The sequence below is a fragment of the Echinops telfairi genome, unplaced genomic scaffold (assembly GCF_000313985.2).
Source record: "Echinops telfairi isolate 266 unplaced genomic scaffold, ASM31398v2 ScPeMD7_23;HRSCAF=83, whole genome shotgun sequence".
Taxonomy (NCBI): domain Eukaryota; kingdom Metazoa; phylum Chordata; class Mammalia; order Afrosoricida; family Tenrecidae; genus Echinops; species Echinops telfairi.
The window spans coordinates 14309091-14333978 of NW_022103920.1; the positions used below are offsets into that span (position 1 = coordinate 14309091).

The following is a 24888-nucleotide window of genomic DNA, read 5'->3' on the forward strand; positions in this document are numbered from 1 at the left end:
AGCTAGATGGCCGCTTGTTTATCTTCAAGCCTTTAAGACCTCAGATGCTATATCATTTGATAGCTGGGCACCATCAGCTTTCTTCACCACATTTGCTTATGCATCCATCCACTTTGTCTTCAGCAATCATGTTGGGAAGCTAAGCATCACAGATTGCCTGATTATTAGAATAAAGTGCTCTTGCATTGAGGGAGTACTTGAGTAGAGACCCAATGTCTGTCTGCTACCTTAATACTTAACATATATGTATATAGACCTTTTTCCCTATCGTTATCATTAATTTAATTACATATGCACATGCCTGTATTTACACCTCTATAAACGTCCTTTGCCTCCTACTTCTTTCCTCTATTTCCTCTTCTCTTCTCCCTCTATCATGTTTGACCTTCATTCAGCTTTCAGTAATTCTTCTCAGCTACATTGCACTCAAACCCCACCAGGGATTCTACGCCCTCCTCGACATTGATTTTAGATCACTTGTTCTTCCCTTGCCCCTGGGTTTGTTGGCTCCCCCCTACTTTTCCCCGATCTCCATTCCTTCTCCCATGTACCCGTGGAAACATCAGTCCTGTTGTTTTCTCCTTGGGGTTGTTTATCTTGCCTATATTATAGAGATAAACATGAAAAAAGCCTATAAATAGTTCCAGGTCTGTGGATCTGTTGACCTTCATGAATGTTTTCTGACTGAGTCTGATGAGGTGCCAAGCCCTGCCTCCGGGGTCTGTTTTGGGGTTCCCCTGTTGTTTTCTCCTTGGGGTTGTTTATCTTGCCTATATTATAGAGATAAACATGAACGAAAGAACGCCTATAAATAGTTCCAGGTCTGTGGATCTGTTGACCTTCATGAATGTTTTCTGACTGAGTCTGATGAGGTGCCAAGCCCTGCCTCCGGGGTCTGTTTTGGGGTTCCCCGCGGACTTCGTTGCTTTGCTTCCCCTGCTGTTGTTGCACTCCCTTCCTGCTCTGTCCCGTGTGATGGCGTTGGACTGGGCAGTTTCCAGCGTCTACAGTGCTGTCTCCCGGTAGCACCATAGTCAGTGAGGGGCAGCATGTCTGGGGGTGTCCTCTGCATCGGCTGCTCTGAGCAGGAATATCGTCTTCAGGCCTTGGTAGGCTCAATAGTAAATTTTGAACATTATCTAAATACTTCCTCGGTAAAGTTCCCTTAATTTTATTTCTAAATATTATTTTCCTAGGCTTTGATTTTTTTTCTGCAAGGACTGTAATTCTGGGAGTATTGGAGCTCTTTGGCCTGCTTTTATAATGTTCTGGCTAATTTTGTTTTCAATTGTTCCATTTGTTTTTCTTTCTATTCTATATGAACGTTATTTATTCTACCTTATGTTCCTTATGGATTAGTCTTCATTCCTGCCTCGATTTTTTTCTCTGAGATTTCTCAGATCCAGTTTTACATGCTCCTGTCATTTGTCCATCTCGTGTGTGTTCTTGAATTTATGCGTCTAGTCTTTTGCACCGGCCGTTTAATTCAGATTAGAATGCTGGGAGCTAATTTCCACCTGCTGTTGCTTCACAGGACGTTTTGCTAAGCTTTCTTCCTTTTTTTTTTTTTAAAAAAGAGTGCTTCTTAAACTTTAGCTGCTTGTTACACTTTTGGTTTTTCATATTTAAGTACTGTATATACTTGAGTATAAGCCGACCCAAATATCAGCTGAGGCACCAAATTTTACCACAAAAACTGCATTAAAAATGTGCTGAAAAACAGCTTATACACGAGTATATATGGTAAATTAAGTTTCCCTGGATTAGGGAATTTATCAGAAGGTTCCTACAGAAGGGTATGCTACTCACTCAAAGGCTCCAACATATCTTTTGCTACTGAATTGAGTGTTTCTGTGGGCTCATCAGAACGAGGGTGCTTTTGTTACGGTACGCCGTCTGTGACTTTCACCTGGTTTAGAGGACTTATCCTAGTAGCTTCACTGGCCTTTTCAGAAGAACCACTGTGCCTACTTGGTCATGAATTCCCCTCACTTTCAGCAGCTGGTGCTTTCTGACACCTCCTGCCTCTGAGCCTTTCTGGACACTCTGGGTTCAATCTCCACTCGGCTCATCGCATCTCGTCCTGGGCTGTACCACTGCTAGGCTCCCTCTCAGTGCACTGTGGTAGGCTGTAGCCTTCAACTCAGGTTCTGGGCATTTCAGCGGTTTCTGGCTACACTTACAAGGAATTAGGAGTTGTGGATTTAATTTGGCTCCTGGTTTTGCTGAATACTGGCTGGTGTCTTCTCCTTTTTGTTTGATTCTCATTGTTCCGGAAAACCACACGATGCAACAGGGTAGACTACTTCCAAACGAAGCTGCCATCATTACTATGAGACTCAGAAGTCTCCGGATTTATTTTTAATGTTAAATTCTAAGTGGCAAAGTAATAAAAATAAAACAAAAAACCCATCTTCGTGCTTTTGGCTTTCTCACGTGCTTCTCAAATCTGAACACAGGTCCTGAATTCTCAGCACAAATGACGTCGGAATAAGTCCTGATGTATCTGGGTTGTCCTGCTCAGGGTCACAGAGCTGAGTGCTGCCATGTTTCTTAACCCTTCAAGATCGTGCTGCTATATAGCATCTCATCAGCTGAAAAGCAAGCAGGACTTCACAGAATCTAGCTACCAAGGAACAATCTATTTTATCAAGGTTAGGAAAGACGAAGGCCACACACAAGAAGTCTACATAGACGGTACTGCAGTCACAACTACCCCTAAGCTATCTTTTTTATCAACCTGTAAAAACAGACATTCGTGTACTGTGTAAAATAAGTATGTAACCATCTGGGAGCAAAACCCCAAATGGTTTCCCTAATGATGCTGCTCTTTTCTATTTGCTAACTGCTGATGCTCAGTTTTCAAGGGACCAGGAGCCAGAGTACTTTGTTGGTGCTCCTATTTTCCACATGAACAACTAGGAGGACGTCAGCAGAACGTGCGCACTTGGCAGGGCTCAGTGATGGAGAGCCGGCACAAGTCCCCAGTTCAGTCTGAGGAGTACTTGCGAGACTATGGCTTTTGATTTCTCCTCTAGCACTTATTGATAGGCCTACAGCCACCCCCTCCTGTTTCTGACCAGTCTCCGTAACAACCACTTGTTAACATAAATACACAACGGCTTAAAAGTTTCATGAAAAAACAGATTAATATTTCCCTGACCAATCTGAAGCTCCTTGTGTGCTAGTAATATCGGTTTAAAGGAAAGAATTAACAAAAATGTGTAAAGGCACAGCAAATAAAGACTCGGGTTTTAACTGTCAGGTGAGATTCCAGGGCTAAGCCAAATTCTGTCATAATTCTAGAAACACCTACTATTCTCCAAATATCAGCTAATGCCATGCTCCTCCAATATCTTTTGTCTTTTCTCCTACCCATCTCCAGACCCCTTTAGACAAAGATGGATTATACGAGTGACCTCTATTTAACTGACCTGGGATAGCTCGGTGAAAACAGACGACAGTGATGCTGATAAAGATGCTGACGACAAATTACATGCATTTAAGTATCAAAATGCCGTGTGTACTCTTCTTATCTACATCTATTTGTGCTGAGTTTCCATCTAATTTAGTGAGTGTCAATGTTATACACAAAAATAAAGCGATTTCATTCAACCCTCTGCTATAACTATCTATCTACTTTCAAGTAGACACTTGAAACCCAGCCTGAGAGTTGGGGCCCCGAGCACTACTCCCACCACGTTATCTGTGCACCAGACCTGATGGTCAAACACTAATTTCGGCCCTCCGTCAGCAGCAGTGTCCTCGCTGAGTAACAGCCACGTGTTGGTGTCAATGTCGTATCGATAGAAGTCACTTTTCAGAGACTTGCTGTTCCTCACGGAGGAATCCAAATAGCGCCCCAGTGTGTAGATCTGCCTTCGCTGAATGTCAATGCACATTTTATGACATGACCGGGCACTGGGGCCACTCTATGGAGCAAGAAAAATAAAAACAAAAACAATTCAAGAATAAGTAACAGAAAATCCGATTAAATGGCCTTTTTTATTGACTTCCATTAAAAAGTTTTCTCAGAAGCTCCTATGGAGAAGACTAAAGAGAGTTCAACACCTCTCTAACCCTCTAAAGCAGTGGTTCTCAACCTTCCTAATGCCGCAACCCTTTCAAACAGTTCTTCATGTTGTGGTGACCCCAACCATAAAATTATTTTCATTGCTACTTCATAAGTGTAATTTTTGCTACTGATACGAATGGGGCAACCCCCGTGAAAGGGTCGTTCGGTGCCCCCAAAGAGGTTGCGACGCACAGGTTGAGAACTGCTGCTCTAAATGAAAGCCAAGCAGTAAGAAACAGAAATCTACCTTAGAAATGCTTAAAATATACTAAAAAAGGAAAACAATTCTGTAGCTCATAGCTCCCAAATACGAATATTTACAAGGCTTCATTACTTCAATTAATGGCCCTCTAGCCGTCATTCCTTATGTGGTGTGTTATATAATTCCGGACTCCATGTCTGTGGCTACAGTCCCATTTTGGAGGGAGTTCTCTGCTTTACTAACAGACAGCATTCAGGAAGGTTAAGTCCTGACCTTAGCAGAGCGTGTGAACCAACTTTCTGTTGGTTCCTTTGTTTCCTTTGGTTTAAGGAGCTTCGGTGGTTATAGGTTGGGTGGCTAACCCCAGGATCAGCCGTTTGAAACCACCAGTTTGCCCCAGGAAAGAAAGATGGGTCTTTTGACTCCTGTAAAGAGTTACAGTCTCAAAAACTCACAGGGGCTGTCTGAAAAGGTCACTATGAGTCAACATCAACTCAATGGCAGTGAGAGAAGTGTAACTTAAGATCCCAACCTTTGTTTTTCTTGGGGGTCTGGTTGGCTAAAAGACAAACCCACACCTCCATCAAGCCACTCCTCTGTGTATAACTGTCATCTGAGACAGAGAGAGAAAGGCCAGGCCATGGTGAGAGTGTGCTTCAGCTCTCTGCCCAAAGGGGTGGAGGCCAAGACCACTGGCACCAGAGACTGTGGCATCCAGGCCATGGGGCAGAGAAAGAGGTGCAGCTGAGACTATGGGACTGTGAGGTGGAGTGACAGGTGGGCTTCCAGGTCCACCGAGGTGAGGCCAAGGGATCATGTGGCTGATAGGCTGACGACCAGAGAGAAATCTGGTTGCTGTCAGGAGAGAGACTGCTGTAGATCAATGATTGTATCCTTACTGTTTACCGACCCGGTTTGTGGTAATCTAGTGGTCACGTTTGAGCTGCTAATCGGAAGGTTAGAAGTTTGAAACCATCAGCTAATCTGTGGAAGAAAAAGGAGATTCTCTACTCCCACGAGGAGTTACAGCCTCGGAAATCGACTGAAGCGGTTCTGCCCAGACCTCTAGGGTGGCCATGAGTTGGCATCAACTCGACGACAGTGAGCAGAGCAGCAGGTGAGCTCCCTGAATAAATACTCATCATTGTGAGTATTGTCTGTTGAGTTCTGGTGGCCACTGCATGAACCACTGAACTCAGCATGGAAGCAGAGTGTGCTGGGAGAAAAGGGTGGGGTCAGAACAGGTAAAGTAGGATGGAAGAGGGAGGAATGTCTGACCCCTGCCTGTGGCAAAAGGGCAGCCAGAGAAGGTCAGATATGGTCTGCCAGGCCATTTATCGAGATTACATAATGTGCTGTTGCATTTTAATCACTTACTCATATATTGTAATGCCTAAGTACATGCTAAACTACTTAACTCAGAACCAACCCCAGCCCAAACCCACTGTCATGGAGTCCCTTCTGACTCACAGTGACCCTGTACAGAGGGCAAAGGAGAACGGCCTCAAGGATGTCCAAGGCTGGGCCAACTGGATATCCATGTGGAAAGAAATGACCCTCAACTTGTATTTCACCTTATACACAAAAATTAGCACGAGCAAAGCCCAGATCTAAACATGAAAATTAAAACTATAAAGTAGGAGTTCAGGTAAATAGGTGAAGCTTTCTCACAGAAAAAGTAAAAATCATAGAAGAGAGCATTGATGAATTGGATTGTCAAAATTAAAAGTTTCTTACTTCTCAAAAGCTATGAAGAAAATAAATAAGCAAGAGTGGGAGAATTTGTGAAATACAAATGTGGCGAAGAACTTACAGACTCAGTTAAAAGACTTGAAGCACAGGTGCTTCACAAAATGAGAGCACCAACAGCAAATAAAAGCACACCAGAAATACGCGCTGAAACCATAATTAAGTTATACACACACACACACACACTTATAACAAAAAAAAATCCACCCCAAATAAACACTAATATTAAAAAGACAATAGCAAATACTAGAGAGGATGTGAAGCAACAAGAAGTCTTAGTCCACATTGTTGGCAGGAATACAAAATGGTAAAATCACTTTGGAAAAGTTTTAACAGTTTCATCAATGGATGCTAAAACAAGTGGATGAAAGTTCAAAAGGTAACAATATTATGCAATCTCAAAGCATCTTGCCAGAAATCACTTACTAATGATACAGAAATTCACAGGCATCTTTACCAAGTGATGACAGTTCACATCAGACAGACATACTAAGGTACTTTGTTTCCTGATAGATGTATTAAGGAGGACCCAATATCACCTGTTCCTACTAGAAACAAAGACGCTAAACCCACAGACAAATCCAACTGAGGAACATTCCACAAAATAGCTCACTAGTACTCTTCAAAACACTTCAACAAAAAACCAGAAATGTTGTCTCTTTCACTCTCACTTTATCAATGCGTACAGTGGAGTTTACCAGGAGCAACATGGTTTTTCCAAGAGTTGCTGTGAGCTGGAATAGCACCCACAGCAGTGGGGTGAGTGAACACAACTTTTACATTGTAACAGACTGAATTCAGAAGTAATAACGAACCCAGCTCTCCTCTATGAAGCCAAACTCTAAGAAGACTTAGAAAACTAAGCAATGTCATTTGACATCTGATACCCGTGTTGAGAAAAAGGAGCTATGTGACTGATTTGAGAGCTGACCTTGCTTTTGTCACGGGACTCTATTTACTTGAAAAAGTAACTGGCAAGCAAAGCATGGTCATTCAGATTTGAATAGTGGCAGACACTGTACCCCAAATTTGTAAAGTAAGCACACCACTTTCAAGAAAAACATTGACAGGATTTGTTGCCAATGATAAAACACAAATTCTTGGCAAACACAAGAATTTTAGAAAATGGGTGTCTGCCACTGTGATTCTGACAACTTCCCAATATTTAAATTTTTTTTCTGTGAGCTTGGTGGTAGTATTAACAAATGTGGCTTTCACATTTTGGAATATTATCTGATAAAGCATGCCAGCATTTGGAAAGTATGCACAATTTGGGGAACCAGTTATTTCCCAAGTTACCAACACAAGCTGTTACAAAAACCTTGCGTGGGGGTCAGGCATCCGTTCAAAAGCAAGTCAACCAAAGGGTCTTAATTTAAAGGAATTATAATGGGTTTTGTGTCAACTTGGTTGGACCAGGATCCTCAGTAGTTTGAGAGGGAGGCCTCCCCTCTAAGGTGCAGGCCACAGTCTGCTGATGTTTCCTTAGGGGAACATCTATGTGTCTACACAGAGACACTGTGTGAAACCTGCCCTTGTTATTTTGCTGGTGTAGACCCCATATCTGTTGTACTGACCTCAGGCTCTCTGGACTTGAGCCAATGGCCTGCCACACTGCCTGAGGTGCCGTTAACGTCTGATCTGCCCATCTCCTCTGCATTCACCAGCTACGGTCTTCCTGGTTCTTCTTCCTGCCTCCTGGTCCCCAACCCTAGCAGCCGTGCGAGTCAGGAAAACCTTCCAGTGTAACATCTGACGCAGGGACTTGAACCAGACTGGACTTAACCACTTCTACAACTGTGAGCCGTTTCTCTTGATATCAACTCATCTCTTTATGTACATCATCAGCACCGGCTTTGCATCTCCAGAGAACCCAGCCTAACAATGTAATACAACAAAGTTCACTGACATAGTTTCAGAGTCTATAAAAAACCTTTAAGGAGCTACCATCCGCCAATTTTGAGTGGAGGACCAAAGAGTATTACTAATATATAGAAAGGCTATTAAAATACTACTTATCTTTCGCAAAACATATCTATGCAAGGTTAAATTTCCTTCATACGTTTAACACAAAACAACGTATTACTAGAGATTAAATTGTAGTTATTACAATAGAGCTGTCTTTGGCAAACCAAACATTAAAGAGATTTGGGGGGGGATGTCATTTTTCTCATTCCTTTTTAAAAGAAGTATTTTTCACAAAAATGCCACATGTTAGCATGTAACAGTTGTTTTAAAATTAATTCAAAGAAGTACCTTTAAGGTTCTCCATTTTAACTTCTAGTATAACAATTTTAATAGCTAGAACTGACATAAACTGGGAGCCTTAAAGGGTCCTTTTAAAAAGTGTAAGGGATCTTGAGACCATAGAGTTAGAGAATCACTAGAATAAGTAAAATTTATTAAGAAACCATATCTAAATCCTTTCTATTCTATAGCACTATGAATGAGATCAGAGATACTGAAAATAAGGCATGATTAAGAAACATATATTAATGAATATTTTCCTACTATCTCTTTATGAAATTCCTTGAACTCCAATACAATTCCTTCCGTATTTGGGGGGGTGTTGTTCATGCCCAAAACAATGGTGTTTATAGTAAGACCCCAGCAGAGAGCCACCTGTGAACGGCCTTACAGCAGACAGGTCCGTGCCAATTTGCTTCTACAGTATGAAGCCAGTCCTGACCCTGCAAATGACCTGGCATTCCCTAGCCACGAGGTTGTTGAATGCATGGAGTCTCTTGTAGCACTTGGAGGCAACAATGACTGTAATATCAGACACCTGGTCACCTATTTGGCTTGTGGAAACTGGCAGACAGCCTATGGCAAGGAGCTTCTAGAACCAAAAGCAAGCATGAACCAAAGCAAAAGTCTGGAACCCTCCTCACATAGCGGCCAGGCTATGCTGCAGCAGGGAGCTGGCCTGCCTGCTTTTGGTCTTTGGAGCTGACACCCAGGTGAAGGATTCCAACAGCAAGTGCCAGTGAGCAGTCTGACCCAGCTCCTCTTGCAACACAAAGAGGCTTCTCTTTGGCCTGAGCCTGCACCCTACCCATGGAGAACCCAGTAGACTCTAGGAAGAGGCAGGGTCCCTTCTCTGATGCAGCAGTGCCACTGAGAAGTCAGAAGTGTGTTGGGACCAAGTAGTACCCCAAGATCATTGGACTGGTCCTCCTAGAAGTGCTGAAGCAGTTTCTCCTCCATATTTAAGAGTACTGATGAGATGATGCACAAGCAGGTCAACACCAGTGAATGTTGAGACCAAATTCAAGTTAGGGTCAAAGGGAGAAAGGGAGAAAGGAGGAAGGAGGAAAGACAGAGGCAGGTAAATTGCTCTAGCACAATGGTGATCCTTAACATGTCCCCCACCCTACACTGACTCAGGAATGGGTCACATGACTTTTCTAGGTCAATCCGACCATAACAAATTTATGGGTGCTGTTTCCTTTTCCTTCCTTGTTCTTTGCCATGAGAACAAATCCTAGTAACTTAACAGACGGCAAACCACTCCACAGAAGAGGCTGTGCAATCCCAGCAGAAGTCATCTTAAGAACAGCCGACATGTCGCCTTCTGCCCGCAGACAGGAGTGGACTGGGTCAATACCTAAAGACTGACCCATCCACTGGAGAATGGTGAGCAACACCAGGCCTTCTGACTACGGCACTATGGCTGTGGGAGTACTTGCAGGGCAACAACAAAACTGAATCATGTAGGCAGCTGACAGCAATGCTTTAGCAGAGGTGTCACATGACCAAATATGCTCTTTAAAGAACTGAGCTGATGGATGGAGAACAGACGTGAGGATCCACCAGTGAAACAAAAAGCTTACGAAACCATGACTTTGGAACAACTAACCTGAGGAACACCAGGAAGAAACGTGAAATGAACGAAGCACCGGCTGTTGGGGCTGGTAGGACAGGGGCACTCATGAGACCCACTCTACAAAGGAGAGGAGAGTCTGGGCATGAATCCCAGCTTACAGCAAGAATAATTATGGATGCAATCAACCTGTATTTAAAATAGTTTAGGAGGAATACGTCATTTTTTTAAATGTGCTTTTACTTTTCTTTTCTTTTTTTAGTTCAAGGATTGTTTGTTGGCCTTTAGGAGTGTTTTCCAGTCCAGTCTGTTGGGGCACCACACCCTGGCCCCAAAGTCCTTCAGCATTCCCTGGGGACCTCGCCGCTCCATTCCCTTGCTGTTCTGTTGCACACCTTAGTGTTTTGCCTCGATGTGGTGGGATCAGATCGGGTGCAATTCCCACACAGTGTCTCCGGTGCTATCCCCTGTAGGGCTATCACCTTTTTTTACGGGTAAAAATAATCATTTCAGAAAACAGTACTTCGACACCAAAAAGGAAGGAACATTTTTACGTACTTTTACCTGGGGCAAGCAATAGGAATCAGAATGTGAAGGTAAAGATAAAAATTACATACCTGATTATTAATCTCTGGACCACACCTAATTAAGCCAGAACCCAGTTCCCTAACATTGAAGATAAAGACACAGCACTAGACATTTTTGAAAAGACCTTTCTAGATTAAACTCAGTGGGTTTATGACCCCCAATTGGTTTATGTTTCACATGATCATGTGAAATGGCTTAGACGGAAGTAACAGTTCTATAAAAACTGAAAAAAACACTAATACATACCTTATCTCAGTCCATAATCCCACACTCATTTAATTCAAAGCCATACACTCCAGACATGTTAGTCTCTTACACACTATGAAAAGGGGCACACAGACACACATGCACATACATACATGAATATATACATTTTTTCAATAAAAAAGTCATTTACAAAACCGGATATATAGTAATGCAGCAAGGGATCACATTAACTCCATCTTCAGAAGGAAAATAAGGTGAAGGCTCACAATTACACAAAACAAGGTGAAGGTTCAAAACACGAGGCGCGATGATATTGAAATACTCAATTGTAGGATATGTGAATTATATGCCAATGAAACGGTTGGAAAAATAGCAGTGCTAGGGACAGGAGAAAGAGACAGATGGCCACACAGTCCCATTTCCCAAGTAAAGCAGTTAAAAACCAGCATGTTATTAGAATGCCCATTGCTATTAGGTCCATAAAATGGCCTTGTCGAGCAGCAGCTGAAGAAACAGGCAGAGCAGCTGGAGCACATGAGAACTGAAAGCAAACAAACATGTGCCCCCCACCCCCCACCCCATTCTGCTCCCGCTGCAGAAGACACCTGAGAGGGGGCCTCAAACCACTCAGAAGCGCACACACTCCTTTGGAAATAGACGTAAGAAAAAAACTTGCCTCTTTCTCAGTGTCTCTAGAGATACACGTCCACTGGTTCTCCTTCACACTGTATGCCCAGAAGTCAGCAAGATCTTGGGTTCCATCCCAGCCACCAAACAAATACACGGTCTCTATGAAAATCAGAAAAAATAAACAACAACAGCAACAACAAACGTCAGCACAAAAAAAGCACAGGTACCCAGACCTAATCAGTGTTTCCTTTGATTGTTTATAAGACAATACATCTCAAATAGGCTTGAAAATGAGATTTAAAACTGGTATCTTTCCTCAAATATACCCCTGCCATGGTGGCATCGTGGTGGCGCTAACTGCAAAGTCGGCAGTTTGAAAGCACCAGTCGCTCTGAGGGAGGAAGAGGGGCTTTCACCTCTGGTAAAGAGTTACCCCTCGGAAACCCCTGGGGCAGCTCTGCCCTGTGCTTTAGGGTCACTCTGGGGCAGGGAGTCTTCTGTTTTGCTGAGGTATTTCCTAAACTTGAGTCCATGGAAAAGCTGTTGCAGAATCACACTTTCTGGAGAGATTTATAAAAACAGAATAGCAGCTAGGAGGTGTTCCCCAAGATTCTGATTCGTAGGTCTTCGGTGGATACAAAGAATCTACATTTTTCAGAGTATCCTTGGTGACTCTGAGAAGCAACCAGCTCAGGTATTTCTTTCACAGGCCTATTTCATGTGTATATGATTACTTTCTTAAGAATGCCTCTTGGTTGGAATGAATAGAAACCAACCAGTGACATAAACAAGAACCCACAAACCTGTTGTGTGACTCATGGTGACCCCACGTAGATCACTGAAACATTCTCTGGGGGAGGGAGGTTCCCAGGGTGTGTTCACACGGCCTGTCCTTATGGCACACACCGTAAAGACACAAACCACTTACAACACTCAAGGATCTTGATGCCCCAGAGAATTTCAAGGAAGCTGCAGAGTTTGTGGGAGAAAGGAATTAAATAATGGAATTTTCCCACATTTTTTTGAAATCCCTTTTAGACACAGTATAAAAGTACCACAGAAAGACATTTAATTGTTTCTGGAAAAAGTTCACCTCAAAAAATGGGTTCTCTCTACTGCAAGATCTAAAACAATGGTTAAAGCCACCTGAAAGTTAAAGATCGTTATCTTAAGAAGGAAGGATTGCATTAGCCCTGGTGTCCCCATGGACACTGCCCCCAAATGCATTGTAGCTTTCACTCCTCAAAAACCCAGCTTCACATCATTGAAGGCATCTGGAAGATTTGGTCTCTGCTGACCGTGAAACACACTAAGTTCATAGACTGTATCACAGTAACCAAACGGATTGCTTGCTCAGCAAACAGTCTTTAGATGCAGCAACATGTACCACTGATCCTCCTCGGTGCGGTAACTTTATAGACTTCAAACGCTGTCTGCCTTTGTATGCTTCTTTCTGTCAGTTGGCTACATAAGCCTCCAACTTTTAAGAAATTAAATATGACACTAAAGTTAAACTATAAAGCTAGCTATTCTCTACGGGACATAGGACCAACCCCTGGTGGCACAGAAGGTCAAGTGTTAGGCTGAGAAGCAGAAGGTCAGCAGTTCAAACGCACTGGACACTCAGCAGGAGAAAGATGAGGCTGTCTATTCCCACAAAGACTTACGGGCTCAAAAACACTCGGGGGCAGTTCTCGTGTGTCCTGTAGGTCACTCCTATCGGGTCCCTCTCACTGCCACAGAGTCAATGCTGGGGGATTCTGAGATGGAACTGTTTACAGGAGGAGAAGGCCCGGGCTTTCTCCCCGAGAGCTGCCGATCCTGTGGATGCAGCCCAACATGTAACCCCGACACCACCAGGCTCCCTAGGAATCAGATCAACTCAGGGCAGGGTGTTTGGTTTAGGCCCGTGTCCGTGGCGACTGTCACTTGAATGATGTCCCACCACAAAGGGGAACAATTCGAAATATGCTGGAAAATACTGGGAGATATTTAAGAAATCTTTCACCAGAGTGGGGCTATAACTATGAATTTTGGCCCCATTTCAAACTCAAATCGTGGAACTTCCAGTTTATTCTTCAGTCATCTGGGGCACTCAGAACAAGGCTTCACTGTTCTCTGAATCAGGGCAGCGCCCCTGAGCAGGACCGAGTCTCGTGCTAACATGGGCAGCAAGCACAAGCCATTCACAAGTTGGTTCTTGGTCTTTTCATTGACAACAGTCTCACTGTTGTGGAAAAGCTCTTCAAAAATATGTTACAAGAAAACATTCAGGAATCTGTAAATTATGAATGGCATTTCTAGTGTTAAAGTATAACATATAAAAATACAACACACTTTATGGTTCTTAAAAACCATAGATGCAATTAAAACAACATTACTATAGCTGATGCTATGTCTCACACCTTTCCTAGGATATTGTGGACAGTGTGTGTGAAAGGCCACTTATGCAAAGGGGAGGGGGGAGAGACCTGTCATTCCTCAGGCCTACAAGGCAGTCCATCCTTGTAGTCTCATTAGTTAAGTAACAGTCTGTTTCCCAAATGGCACACACAAGTGCCCAGACCTGGGTCATTTCACCAGGGGGAAAAAAGTGAAAAGTTTTCATCTGGCTTGAAAATTACTTGCCTAGACCTCGCCATAAGGCAATTAACCCCATTAAATTGTGAGTCTGAGAGAGGGAGGGGGCATGGAACTAAAATAGCAATAGCAATTGACCTTTTGTTTTGTGCTGCTTCTGGGCACCCTCTGGATAGGGTTACTCTGGTTCATTAACTTTAATAGCCCTTCATCTTGGGCTCTGGGTTCACAGCGTTCTTTATAAAAGGCAGGTCTCTTTGTGAACATAAATTCTCACAGCAAAGAAACCCGCCTTCCCACAACAGCCTCATTGAGAGCGGAGCGAGACGAAACCTGGCACCGAGCAGGCTCCCCGTGGAATCAAGCCAAGGTGTCCTTCTTGCTCAAGGAAGCTCTATGGTCCCACTTGAGGTTTAAGAGCAAAACTGAATGAGCTGGATAGGAACTTGAGGAGTTTGACATACGTGAATGAAAATGCTAACAATGCAAAAATCATTCAATCATCCAAGCATTGAAGTCAGTCAGAGGAGAATTACTGTCTAGAATCAAGTATGAGGTAAAGGTATTATTTAGCTTATAAAAATCCTAACGGCCTTAAAAATCACAGAACTAAGTGAGGATGAGAACTGCAGAGAGCAGGAGGCAAGAGGACAAGCAGAAGACGTGCTTATTTCAGGCCAGCGTGGTTGCCTGGTTGCCAGACCTTGTTAGAGGCTGTATGAGGATCTACGTCCATCGGTAGGGAAGGGGCAGTATCTGCCTCAAGCAGAAAGAAGCTTTTGCTGCAAACTTTTTCTTAAAGAAGCACGCCTGCCACCCAGCATGCAGACAAATGCTCGTTCAACATTTTCTGAATGTGAAGTTGGTGGGGCCGTTAGAGAATAAAAAGGAAGCAGTCATGGACCCTACCCTCAAGGAGCTTACCATCTCAGCCAAACTATGAACAAGGAACTGAACCGCCTTCACGCAGGCACACTCAATGCCACCAAGAGGGAACAGCACAACAGGGCTCAGGAAGGGATGGGAAAGGCTGTGTGGGGGCACTGGCCTCACGCACCTGAACGTGGCTGTGCATTCCGATAGGCCAGAGAAAGATTTTTCGTGCAGGGTAAACAGGGGGGCACAAGCGTAGACAGGAAAACACAAAGTGTTTGATAAGACAAAGACTCTACCCTAGCCGGCACCAGCAGTTAAGCACTTGACTATGAGCTAAAAAGCGGGTGGTGTGGGCCTGCTGAGGGGCACCTCGAAACACAGGCTCCATAGAGTCGTTCTCCTCTGCAACTATAAGCCAGGACCGACTTTTCAACTAGCCACCACTACAAGGGCCTGGAGGTACAATGTGAACCTACAACTACAACTAATTTTTCCCCCAAAATAAAAATAAAAGATATGGGCTTTAAAGTCATGCAGATCTCGTCTGAATACTAGCTATACCACTACAGTGATCCCCATCAGTTCCTTAATCACTGCTTTCCTCATCTGTGAAACAGGAAACACAACAGACTCGCACTTACCGTGAGGATCAAATGACATTAAAGGATGCTGGTAAAGAAGTTGTCACTGCGTGCTGAATAAATGCATTGTTAATGTAAAAGAACACAGACGGGAGTTGGGGATACTGGGCTAGAGGGACAGGTAGGGCCAGATCACAGAAGCAAGCTAAGGTCTTGGAACTTAAGTCCACAGGTAGTGGAGGAGCTATGACAAGTTTCAGCGGAGGTGTGGCATGCTGAGAACAGAGCCGGGAGAACAGCGGACTAAATGAGAAGGCAGGAGAGCAAGATGGGGCCCAATGTGGCCAGTGACAGCCTATGCTCAGAATGTCAGCCAACTGCAGCCTAAAAGATGAGAGGCAACCGTATTCATAGGTACGGTAGCCCCGTAGCCAGTGCTAAGACACCCTCGAGCAGCGGTGCTCAACCTTCCTCATGCCACGACCCTTTCATACAGTTCCTCATGTGGTGGTGACCCCCAACCATAACATTATTTTTGTTGCTACTTCATCACTGTAATTTTGCTGCTGTTATGAATGGGGCATCCCCTGTGAAAGGGTAGTTCGACCCCCAAAGAGGTCGCCACCCACAGGTTGAGAACGACTGCCCTAGAGCAACCTACCTCACAAGAGCCCCAGTCTACATAAAGCTAGGTATAAATGTTCACACGATAGTGTCTTCTCACCATTTTGCACAATTAACAACCTTTGTATTTGATGTCCTTAATGGAAACATCTTACCTACAACTAAGAAGAAGACCCTCTCTGAGATGGATTGACACAGTTGTTACAATAGGCTCCAACACAGGAACAATTGTGAGAAGGATGCCGGAGTGGGCAATTATTTGCTCCCTTGCACATAAGGCCATGATGGGCCAGAACCACCACTGGTGATTCTTCATGGTAAATCAGACTGTGTTAACGCTGTAATTCTCCACAAGATAACCCATATTGTTATTAAATGTTTTTTCCTCTTCGAAACAGCACAGAATGCATACACACCCTGCACTGGCATCTCTATTGGCATGTATGAGAACGAGGCAGGAGAAGGGCTAATAAGACTGGTGGATGGAGTTATCTCACATCCCAGTTTAAGAGCAAGCTTTCTTGACAAGATATGTCCTTATGTTCCCAGCTCAAAGGCTGTGTTTTATGCTAATGCAAACAGAGGATACACTCTAGGCCAACACTGTAATCTTAATTCAGAATTCCTTTCCAATGTATGCTACATGTAGCTACAAAAATATAGCTATATGAATGGGTTTGTACTTAACAATTAAGACCCAGGAATACTGACTTCCTTCAAACGTTCCTTTAAGGGATTTCAAGGAAAACTGCATGTGGCTCCCTCAAGCAGGGCAACGAATGCACTTTCATTAATTGCCATAGAAGACGCAATGGTTCAGAGTCTCACAGCAGCACACAGCAACATCTCCCCCTCCCGTCCCTGCCCGCCCTCCAGGTTCTTTTGTAGATACCAAATGCTGGGCTTGTCCTGGGGCTTTCATCTGGTATGAATGAGAGGGAGACAGGCTTGTACTGTAGGTTCTCAAAATTCAATGCGAGTTACACAAAGAACTGCCTAGTAAACTTAACATTTACATTTTCAAATGAACAGTCTTCTGTGCAGAAACAAAACGGACATTCCTTTCTCTCTCTCTATTCACCTTATTTTACCCAGAGTTGAAGCTCAACTAAGAGTTGAAGAATCTAAGTGGAGAGGTGCCAGGAACCGGGATGGTATCCAGTGGCACAGACGTGCACATTCAGCTCGACAAAGTACTACCTTTCTTCTCTGCCGTGCTCCAAATGGCAGAGGGTTCGCCTAGGAGATGAGTGAGTTTTAAAGAGTGCAGACCATGCCATCATGTCCTCAAACCCAAGCCCCGAACCACCTTCCTCAGTTGCTACCGTATGAGCACAACAAGGAAGAGTCTCTCCAAGAGTTATGGTCACTGCAATCCCTGGGAAGATGACTGCAGCAACCTGGTGGGGGCGGGGGCAGGGCTCCCAGTGATGCCACCCTTACAGTGCGCGAGAGGAACTCGGCAAATCACACTACTCGTGGCTTCATAATAGCAAGAGAAGGACTTTTAAAGAACATTCCAGGACTATCTTACATTCTGTTCTTGTGCCCAAATTGAATCCCAAAAAGGCAAACAGTTGCCCTATAAGAATGGACAGATCTATGTAACACTGAGCTTTCCCACGCAGGTCCAGGGTAGTGATAGCCACAGCCCAAGAAGCAGAATCTATAAAATATGGAGCGACAAGTAGAATCAGCTCAGAATTTGAATTTGCTGAGACAAAAACTAGCAAAATATATTCACTATAGGGGGAAAAAACATAAACAAACATTAAGACATGAACCACTTATCAAGGTTCACAGCAGTATCTAAGTATGGTATTCCAGTAAATACTTTTTCACCATTTGAAGGAGAGTAGACTTTAGAATTTCAATTTAATGTAACTATTATTTAGCTCTTGACTACTCCATCCTGAGCACTGTGGCCAGGAGGAAGAAGGCAAAACCCTTGTTCTGGCCCCTCAGTCAGTCATACATGTCACAGGTCACTGGGGGGGAAGGAGGGCACGGAATTGACAAGAATGACTAAACTGACTGAAGTGGCCACCTGTAGACACACCACAAACAACGCGCTAATTACTGTAGGAGGAACAGTGGCTGATACTGTCCTTTGTACACAGAGAGGGAGTACTTAGTTTGCTTGGGCCTGTAACTGCAACCTAACATATCCCATGGCTCACTTGGCATAGGGACCCGGATGTCTACCAGGCATCTCAAGCTTAGCCTGTCTAAAAGAAGTTTCTAATAAGGAGTTTCGCTGGCACATCACCTGGCCTTTCTTCCTAGTCTTAGTGTTTCAGCTCCAAAGATGCCTGTTTAGCATCACAGCAATACACAGTAAGTTTTATGCAAATTCCTTCTGTCCTCAGATAAAGTGAGCTCTAAATTAAGTTAAAGCACACTGCCCTTTAGACTTTATATAAGGAAAGTGTGAGTATACAACACATAACAACAATTGCATTTTGCCTAGAAAATTAAAGCTGTTCTACTACACACTGTTCTTTATGAGGTTACCATAAAAAATAATAAATAAATTAACTAAGGGCCCAATGTTTTCATTATAGGACTAAGGAAAATAGTATGATAAATTTGACTGTTCAAAAGAAGAAAAAGGCTTCTATGTATTATCTAAACACAAATTTTCATCTCTAGTTTCATAAATTTTTACCTACATAAATCCCGTTAAGAAATAAGCTGAGGTGAATTTGTTGAACTCTCTTGCAAGAAATAGGATGCTGAAGATTCAGAATTCTATAGCTGATTCAAACCTGCTTCCTCCCATAGGGCGAAGGGTGCTGGCAGGAAAGGCTAAGGGGAATAAGGACATTCCTAAGCCTTAAAACGAAGCCTTTGCTTAAAAAACCCTAATGACACTCCTCTGCCAGCCCAGAGGTAAACGACTTGTACAAGTTTAGCAGTTAGTTTAAGATGCAGCATGACCCTTTCTTTTCTCATGACTTACTGAGTATTTATTACACTTGGACAAAGTAAAATACTGAGGGCCTATACAGGTTGTCTAAGCAATACAATTTTCTAAAATCAAGTAATAAAAGTATGCTAAATTCGCAGTATTGTTTGCTTTTCACGATGCTAACTTGAAACCGATTATAGTATTACCAGTGACTTGTTAAACACAACGGTATTAAGGCTGCTCTAACTGAAACAGACTGCAGAAAGCTAAGAAAAAGTTTTACTACCAGGCTTTACAGTAATGTTTAAATGACATGTAAGAACCAGCTATGACAAATCATTTGTAGGCCGTGAATAGTGTTTAGTAATGAATGGACCTAACATCACTTAGCTACCTAATGTGACACTCTTTGTTCTAAAACATACCGTGATTCTCTTTTGTCATAGTAATCCCCACACTGCTGCACGAAAACCACCACCAAAAAAGCAACAGTGAAAACTCAGAATGACTCCAGAGTTTACCGTGAAATCTAGCACATATAAACTCAACTTACATACAGACCCAGTTACAGGACACATGTCACATTTCTTTTGCAGTGTCTATTTCATCAGTGCAAAGCCTTCTCGCTCTCATCTGCCAGTGCGGGCTTAGGTTTTGCCTGCAGTCAAGCTTCTATCCTATTTGAGTTGCTATGGCCAAGAACAAGTATCTGGACTTTATAATGAAAGAAGGGAGCATGTTTAGAGTTACCTGATAGCAAACTGTGTTTATATTAAAGACTGTGCTTTCCACTGCACATGTTACTCACCTGTCTGAACATCAATAACCATCTGATGTCCTCCCCGCATCCCTGGTCGATTATCTTCTCCATCACCTGAAGTAGAAAATAAATACCTTCTTTCAAAGGTACAGCAAAGGACAACCACAAACCAAGAAAAAACTCCTTCATAAGCTTGCAATAAGGAGCAAATATAACCTTCAGTTATTCTTTCAAAATATTAACAAGTCAAATAATTCATAAAAGAAATAATGTGACTTAAAGTTTTAATATTCATCTTGCTCTTTTTCCTACTTGCCCCTAGGTTATTAATGTAATCGGTAGCTATTTTCAATTGCTTTGTGATCAATGCCATGAATGAGCAGACATAAGAAAATCCACAAAAATGTAAGGTTAGATGAAGGTGGAAAAAGTCACAAAACATCAGGTGTAAACAAATATTTCAAGGACCCTACATTAGCAGACCAAATTTAAGTTCATAAAACTAGCTGCTGAGTATTGCTGGCAAGTTCCACATGAGCAATTATTTCCTTGTGTTAACTTTGTGCCACTATTTCAGAAGCAGTTCTAACTATAATCTAAGTAGTGAGAGCGAAAAATGTACAATTTGTTTCACTTACTCCTAATATAGGGAGTGAGGGATACCTTCAACTTTCTGAAGAAAACTCTTTTTAATTTATCTAATCTGCTATAACTTCATTTCAGTGACTCAAAAGGCTACACATCTAAACTGCTGAATGAAAAGCTGGTATGTTTTGTAAACCTTCACTCAGTTTACAATAAAGTTTTATTTATTTTCCAACCCAGCCCTAAAGTATTTTTTTAAAAGGTTGAAGTAAGCCAAAAAGCCTGAAGTTTTATTTCTAACTCCTACATTAGTTAAAATATACTAAGTCTAAAGCACAAAATAATGAAGTAAAAATAAAGTTAAAAAAGTATATAATGAAGTTAAAAAAGTATCTGTTGTTTCTTAAGATAAAATCAAGACATCCAACTTTTCACTACAGGCATACCAGTACTGTGAGAAACACTGAAATGTCGGTTTTTTAATATAGAACATATGAAGCAAAGTTGCAGCTTGCATGATGACTTTATTCTAGGGCTAACAATTCAGAAGTGTTTCGCAAATTCTTTTTCCCTTTGGCGAATTAAGTAGCTGTTTAGATTCTGCAGTTCCTGGTCATTGTGTTTCGCTCCTTTCCTCCTCTCTTTGTCCAGTAAGCCTGACCACTCTTAAAAATCTATAAGGAAAACCCTACAACAAGTTACTTTTCAGTAGGTTTGCCTTCATATAGTTAACACATTCTTTTACTGATACAAAAGTATAGTATGTACTGATACAGTATGTTTCCTTTGAAGAAAAAATACCTCGTGCATGATTGATACACAGAATGGAACCCTGGTGGTATCATGGTTATGCATTGGGCTGCTAACCGCAACTTCAGCAGTTCAAAACCACAAGTCGCTCTGATGGTTGAGTTTGGTTTGTGTTTGCTTTTATTACTATTTTAACACTTTCTCACAATTACAGTAGCAATACACAAAGAGCTCAACAGGGGAAAAAGCTGCATATCCACTACCTTCCTTGAATGTAAATAATTACATTGATGAAATGCTACAGTTTCCATTTGGATTATTATTGGCAAAGTAGCTTGTGAACATGGACAGTGAAAAAAAAGTCCATCAATATGACGATCAACAATGGATCAGATGTTAAGTCTTGATGACAGTAAGTTTTTGGAGCAGCAAATGTCCTCATGGATTTACATCTCCAGAGGGAAGCACAGGCCCCAGGCCTAAGCACCTAGCTCCCTGTGATGCTCACTGCAAATGGCTGTAAGGACTGATTTCTCCGGAGCAGGACTATTACAGTCATTCTTATTGGCTCCTGGTTACAAAGTCCAATGGTTTGCCCCATTTCTATCTTTCTCATTAGACCTTTTAGATTTAGTGAGCGATTTTGAAGTTTTTCAAGAGTGCACATAGTTTAGTATAACACAATTTCCTCTATGACAGCAATTTATGACACATTCTCTAAGAAAACTGCACAGTCTTCTGTCACAGCAGCAAAACAATAGTCTAAATGAGAGTTCTGATATACTAAACTAACTCTGCCACCTGCCTGAGAAACCTGTGCCTTCCTTCAAACATCTGCTTTTTGTTACAGAAAGAACCAGAAGGCTGGAGCTCTCTGAAAAAAACTGAAGGTGGCAAAGCACCCACCACTTGGTGGGGAGCTGGCTTACCTTTGGTGCTTTTGGGAATGATTTGGCTCCACCGTGGCTTATATTCCTGTTGACTGATATACTGATTGAACAAGCCATCTACAAATACCAAAGAGAGAGAGAGAGAGAAAATCACACCCTAAACATTCCCTATACATTTTATTATAGGGAAAAAACCCAGAGAAACAAAAAAATGTTCAAACTTACATTAAGAGAAATTACTAATATACCAACTAATATAATCATTTTCATAAAATATGATTCATTTCCTCTTTTCATGCTTCCCCAAATAAAGCATGATAAGTTCACACAGTCATGAGCATAATTTGTTTCAGTGGCAGATCGTATGAAACTTAATATGCTTTCCCCATCAGTACTGCAGAGTCCTGCACTCTGCTGTCAAGCAGATGACAACAAAGGGTTTCAACACAGACCTCCAAAGGAGGTCAGGGGAGTCGTTTACAAGAGGCAGGATGGTTTAAGAATGTAAACCAAAAGCAAAAGAAAACAAAATAAGATAAAGCCATAAGTAATCTATTTCATGGAAACAAAGGCTTACCTATCTTTAAAAACCATTTCTGGTGTTGATGTAACACCAAGGGGAAGAAGACGGGATCACTACGGATTAGGAAAAGTATATTTCACTCCCTTCTCTGATGTCCCATTTGTCTTTACTTCAACCATAGAAATGTCAACAGTTACATCCTGCAGTGAGTGGATTCATTGCACTCCCATTCCTTAGTACCGGGGCTCTTTGCGAATGCTTCTGTCACTCGTACACAAGTGAACTACAGGGGGAGAAAGGGCACCCTCAACCCAAGTCCAGGACCTTATCAGACATTTTCTGAAGAAAACAAAGCACAACCACTTAATACTTCAAAGTGTAAATTTTTATATTGTGAAAATAAAAGTGCCACTAGCTATACCCTTTGAAAAGGGCAGCCCGGGTAGACAAAGTCAAATATTATAATCAAATGTGCTAAGACCCAGAGTAGAAAACCCCAAAGGAAGAACACTTCCAGCATTTATGTTAAATCGAAATGAACAACCAAAGAAAAATTCAAGCCCCGAGTTGCAATACTGAAAGATTCTATGCAAAATACTGAATGATGCAGGAAGCATCAAAAGGAGATGGATAGAATACTCAGTCTGCCCCCCAAAGAACTAACTGGCAGTCCGCCATTTCAAGAGGTAGCAATGTGAACACGAACCAAGTGGCATTGGAAGTATTAAAACCAAAATCAAGGGCTGAAAGAGTACCAACGGAAACGTTTCCACAAGCTGGTGAAACACTGGAAACACTCACTATCTATCCAGAAAATCTGGAAGACAGCCAATTGACTAGAAGAGATCTATATTTGTGCCCATTCCAAAGAAAGGTGACCCAACAGAATGTTTGAATTATAGAACAGTATCATTAAAACAGAGGCAAGTGAAGTTTTTTGCAAGATCATCCAACAATGTTATAGTAATACAGCATAGGGAGCTGTCAAAGGTTCAGACTGGTTTCATAAGACGACGCTGAACAGGGGATATCCTTGTTAATGCCAGATCGCACCAGAAAGATGGTTGTGTTTCGCTGACTAAGTCAAGCCATTTAACTGTGTGGATCACAATAAACCAAGGGTAGCCTTGAGAAGAATGGGAAACTGGGAACACTTCATTGCGCTTATGTGGAACCTGTGCATGGATCAAGAGGCCACTGTGCAAGCAGAACAAGAGCAGGGTGTAAAATCAGGAAAGGTGTGTGTCAGGGGTGTATCCTCTCGCCATGCTCATTCAATCTGTACGCAGATTAAATCATCAGAGAGGTTTATATGGTTTATATGAAGAATGTGGCATCAGGACTAGAGGAAGGCTTAGTAACCACCTGCAACATGCAGCTGACACAACCCTGCTTGCTGCAATTAAGGAGGACTTGAAGCTTAGCTGATGAAGATCAAAGATTACAACCCAATGTAAAGAAGAACAAAATCATCACACCTGGACCAATAGGTAACATGATGATAAAACAGTGAAAAGACTGAAGTAGTCAAGGATTTTGTCTTGCTTGGATCCACAATCAACACTCTTGGAAGCAGCAGTCAGGAGATCAAAAGACACATTGTACTGGGTCACCCTGCTGCAGGAGGCCTCTTTAAAGTGTTAAAAGCAAGGAGGTTACTTTGAGAATTGACCCAAGCCATGGTATTTTCAATCACCTCACATGCATGTGAAAGTTGGACATTGAAGAAGGAAGACTGATAACAAATGATGCATTTGAATTATGGTGCTGGCAAAGAATACTGAAAGCACCATGGACTGCCAAGAGAATAAACAAATCTTCCTTCGAAGAAGGGTACTCCTTAGAAGCCAGGATGGTGAGGCTTCATCTCATGTACTTTGGGCATGTTGTCAGGAGAGACCAGTCCCTGGAGAAGGACATCAAGCTTGGTAAAGCGGAGGGCAGTGCAAGAGAGCAAGACCCTCAACGAGATAGGTTGACACAGTGGCTGCAATAATGGGCTCAAACATCAGTTAACAATTGTGAGGCTGGCACAGGCCAGGACAGGTTTCATTCTGTTGTACATGGGGCAGCTATGGGTCAGAGCAGACTTGATGGCACCTAACAAGGATAACTAGTTATAGCACTAGTAATAGCTATCATTACTTAATATTTTCTAAATGCCAGACTCCATCTCAACTGTCTTATTTAATTCTTAAAACAACCATAGGGCCTAGGCATTATCATCTTCATTTACAAGAAATTAAGGAACTTAAACAGCTTTTAAGTGGTGGAGCTGGAATTTAAATTCTATGATGCTTTATTTTCTCCTGCACCTGACCAATCAATTATTCTCAGTCAACTTTTAAAAGAAGAGGTTACTCCAATTATGAAATTAGTCACAGAGACGACGGACGACAGAAAAGTGGGTGAGGGGAGACGTCGGACAGGGCAAGATATGACAAAATAACAATTAATAAACTATCGAGGGCTCATGAGGGAGGGGGGAGCGGGGAGGGAGGGGAAAAATGAGGACCTAATGCTGGGGGTTTAAG

General features: G+C 42.4%; 1 protein-coding gene across 1 annotated transcript in view; it reads right to left on the bottom strand.

Annotated features, from left to right (window-relative positions):
- MKLN1 (muskelin 1) overlaps positions 1-24888 on the bottom strand; it is a 123645-nt gene that overhangs the window by 42948 nt on the left and 55809 nt on the right. Inside the window, exons 7-10 of the mRNA XM_045288776.1 lie at positions 21871-21948; positions 19655-19720; positions 11321-11433; positions 3720-3932 (exon numbers count right to left, since the gene is read on the bottom strand). Of these exons, the coding sequence (XP_045144711.1) occupies positions 3720-3932; positions 11321-11433; positions 19655-19720; positions 21871-21948 (470 nt within the window). The remainder of the gene's footprint in view (positions 1-3719; positions 3933-11320; positions 11434-19654; positions 19721-21870; positions 21949-24888) is intronic.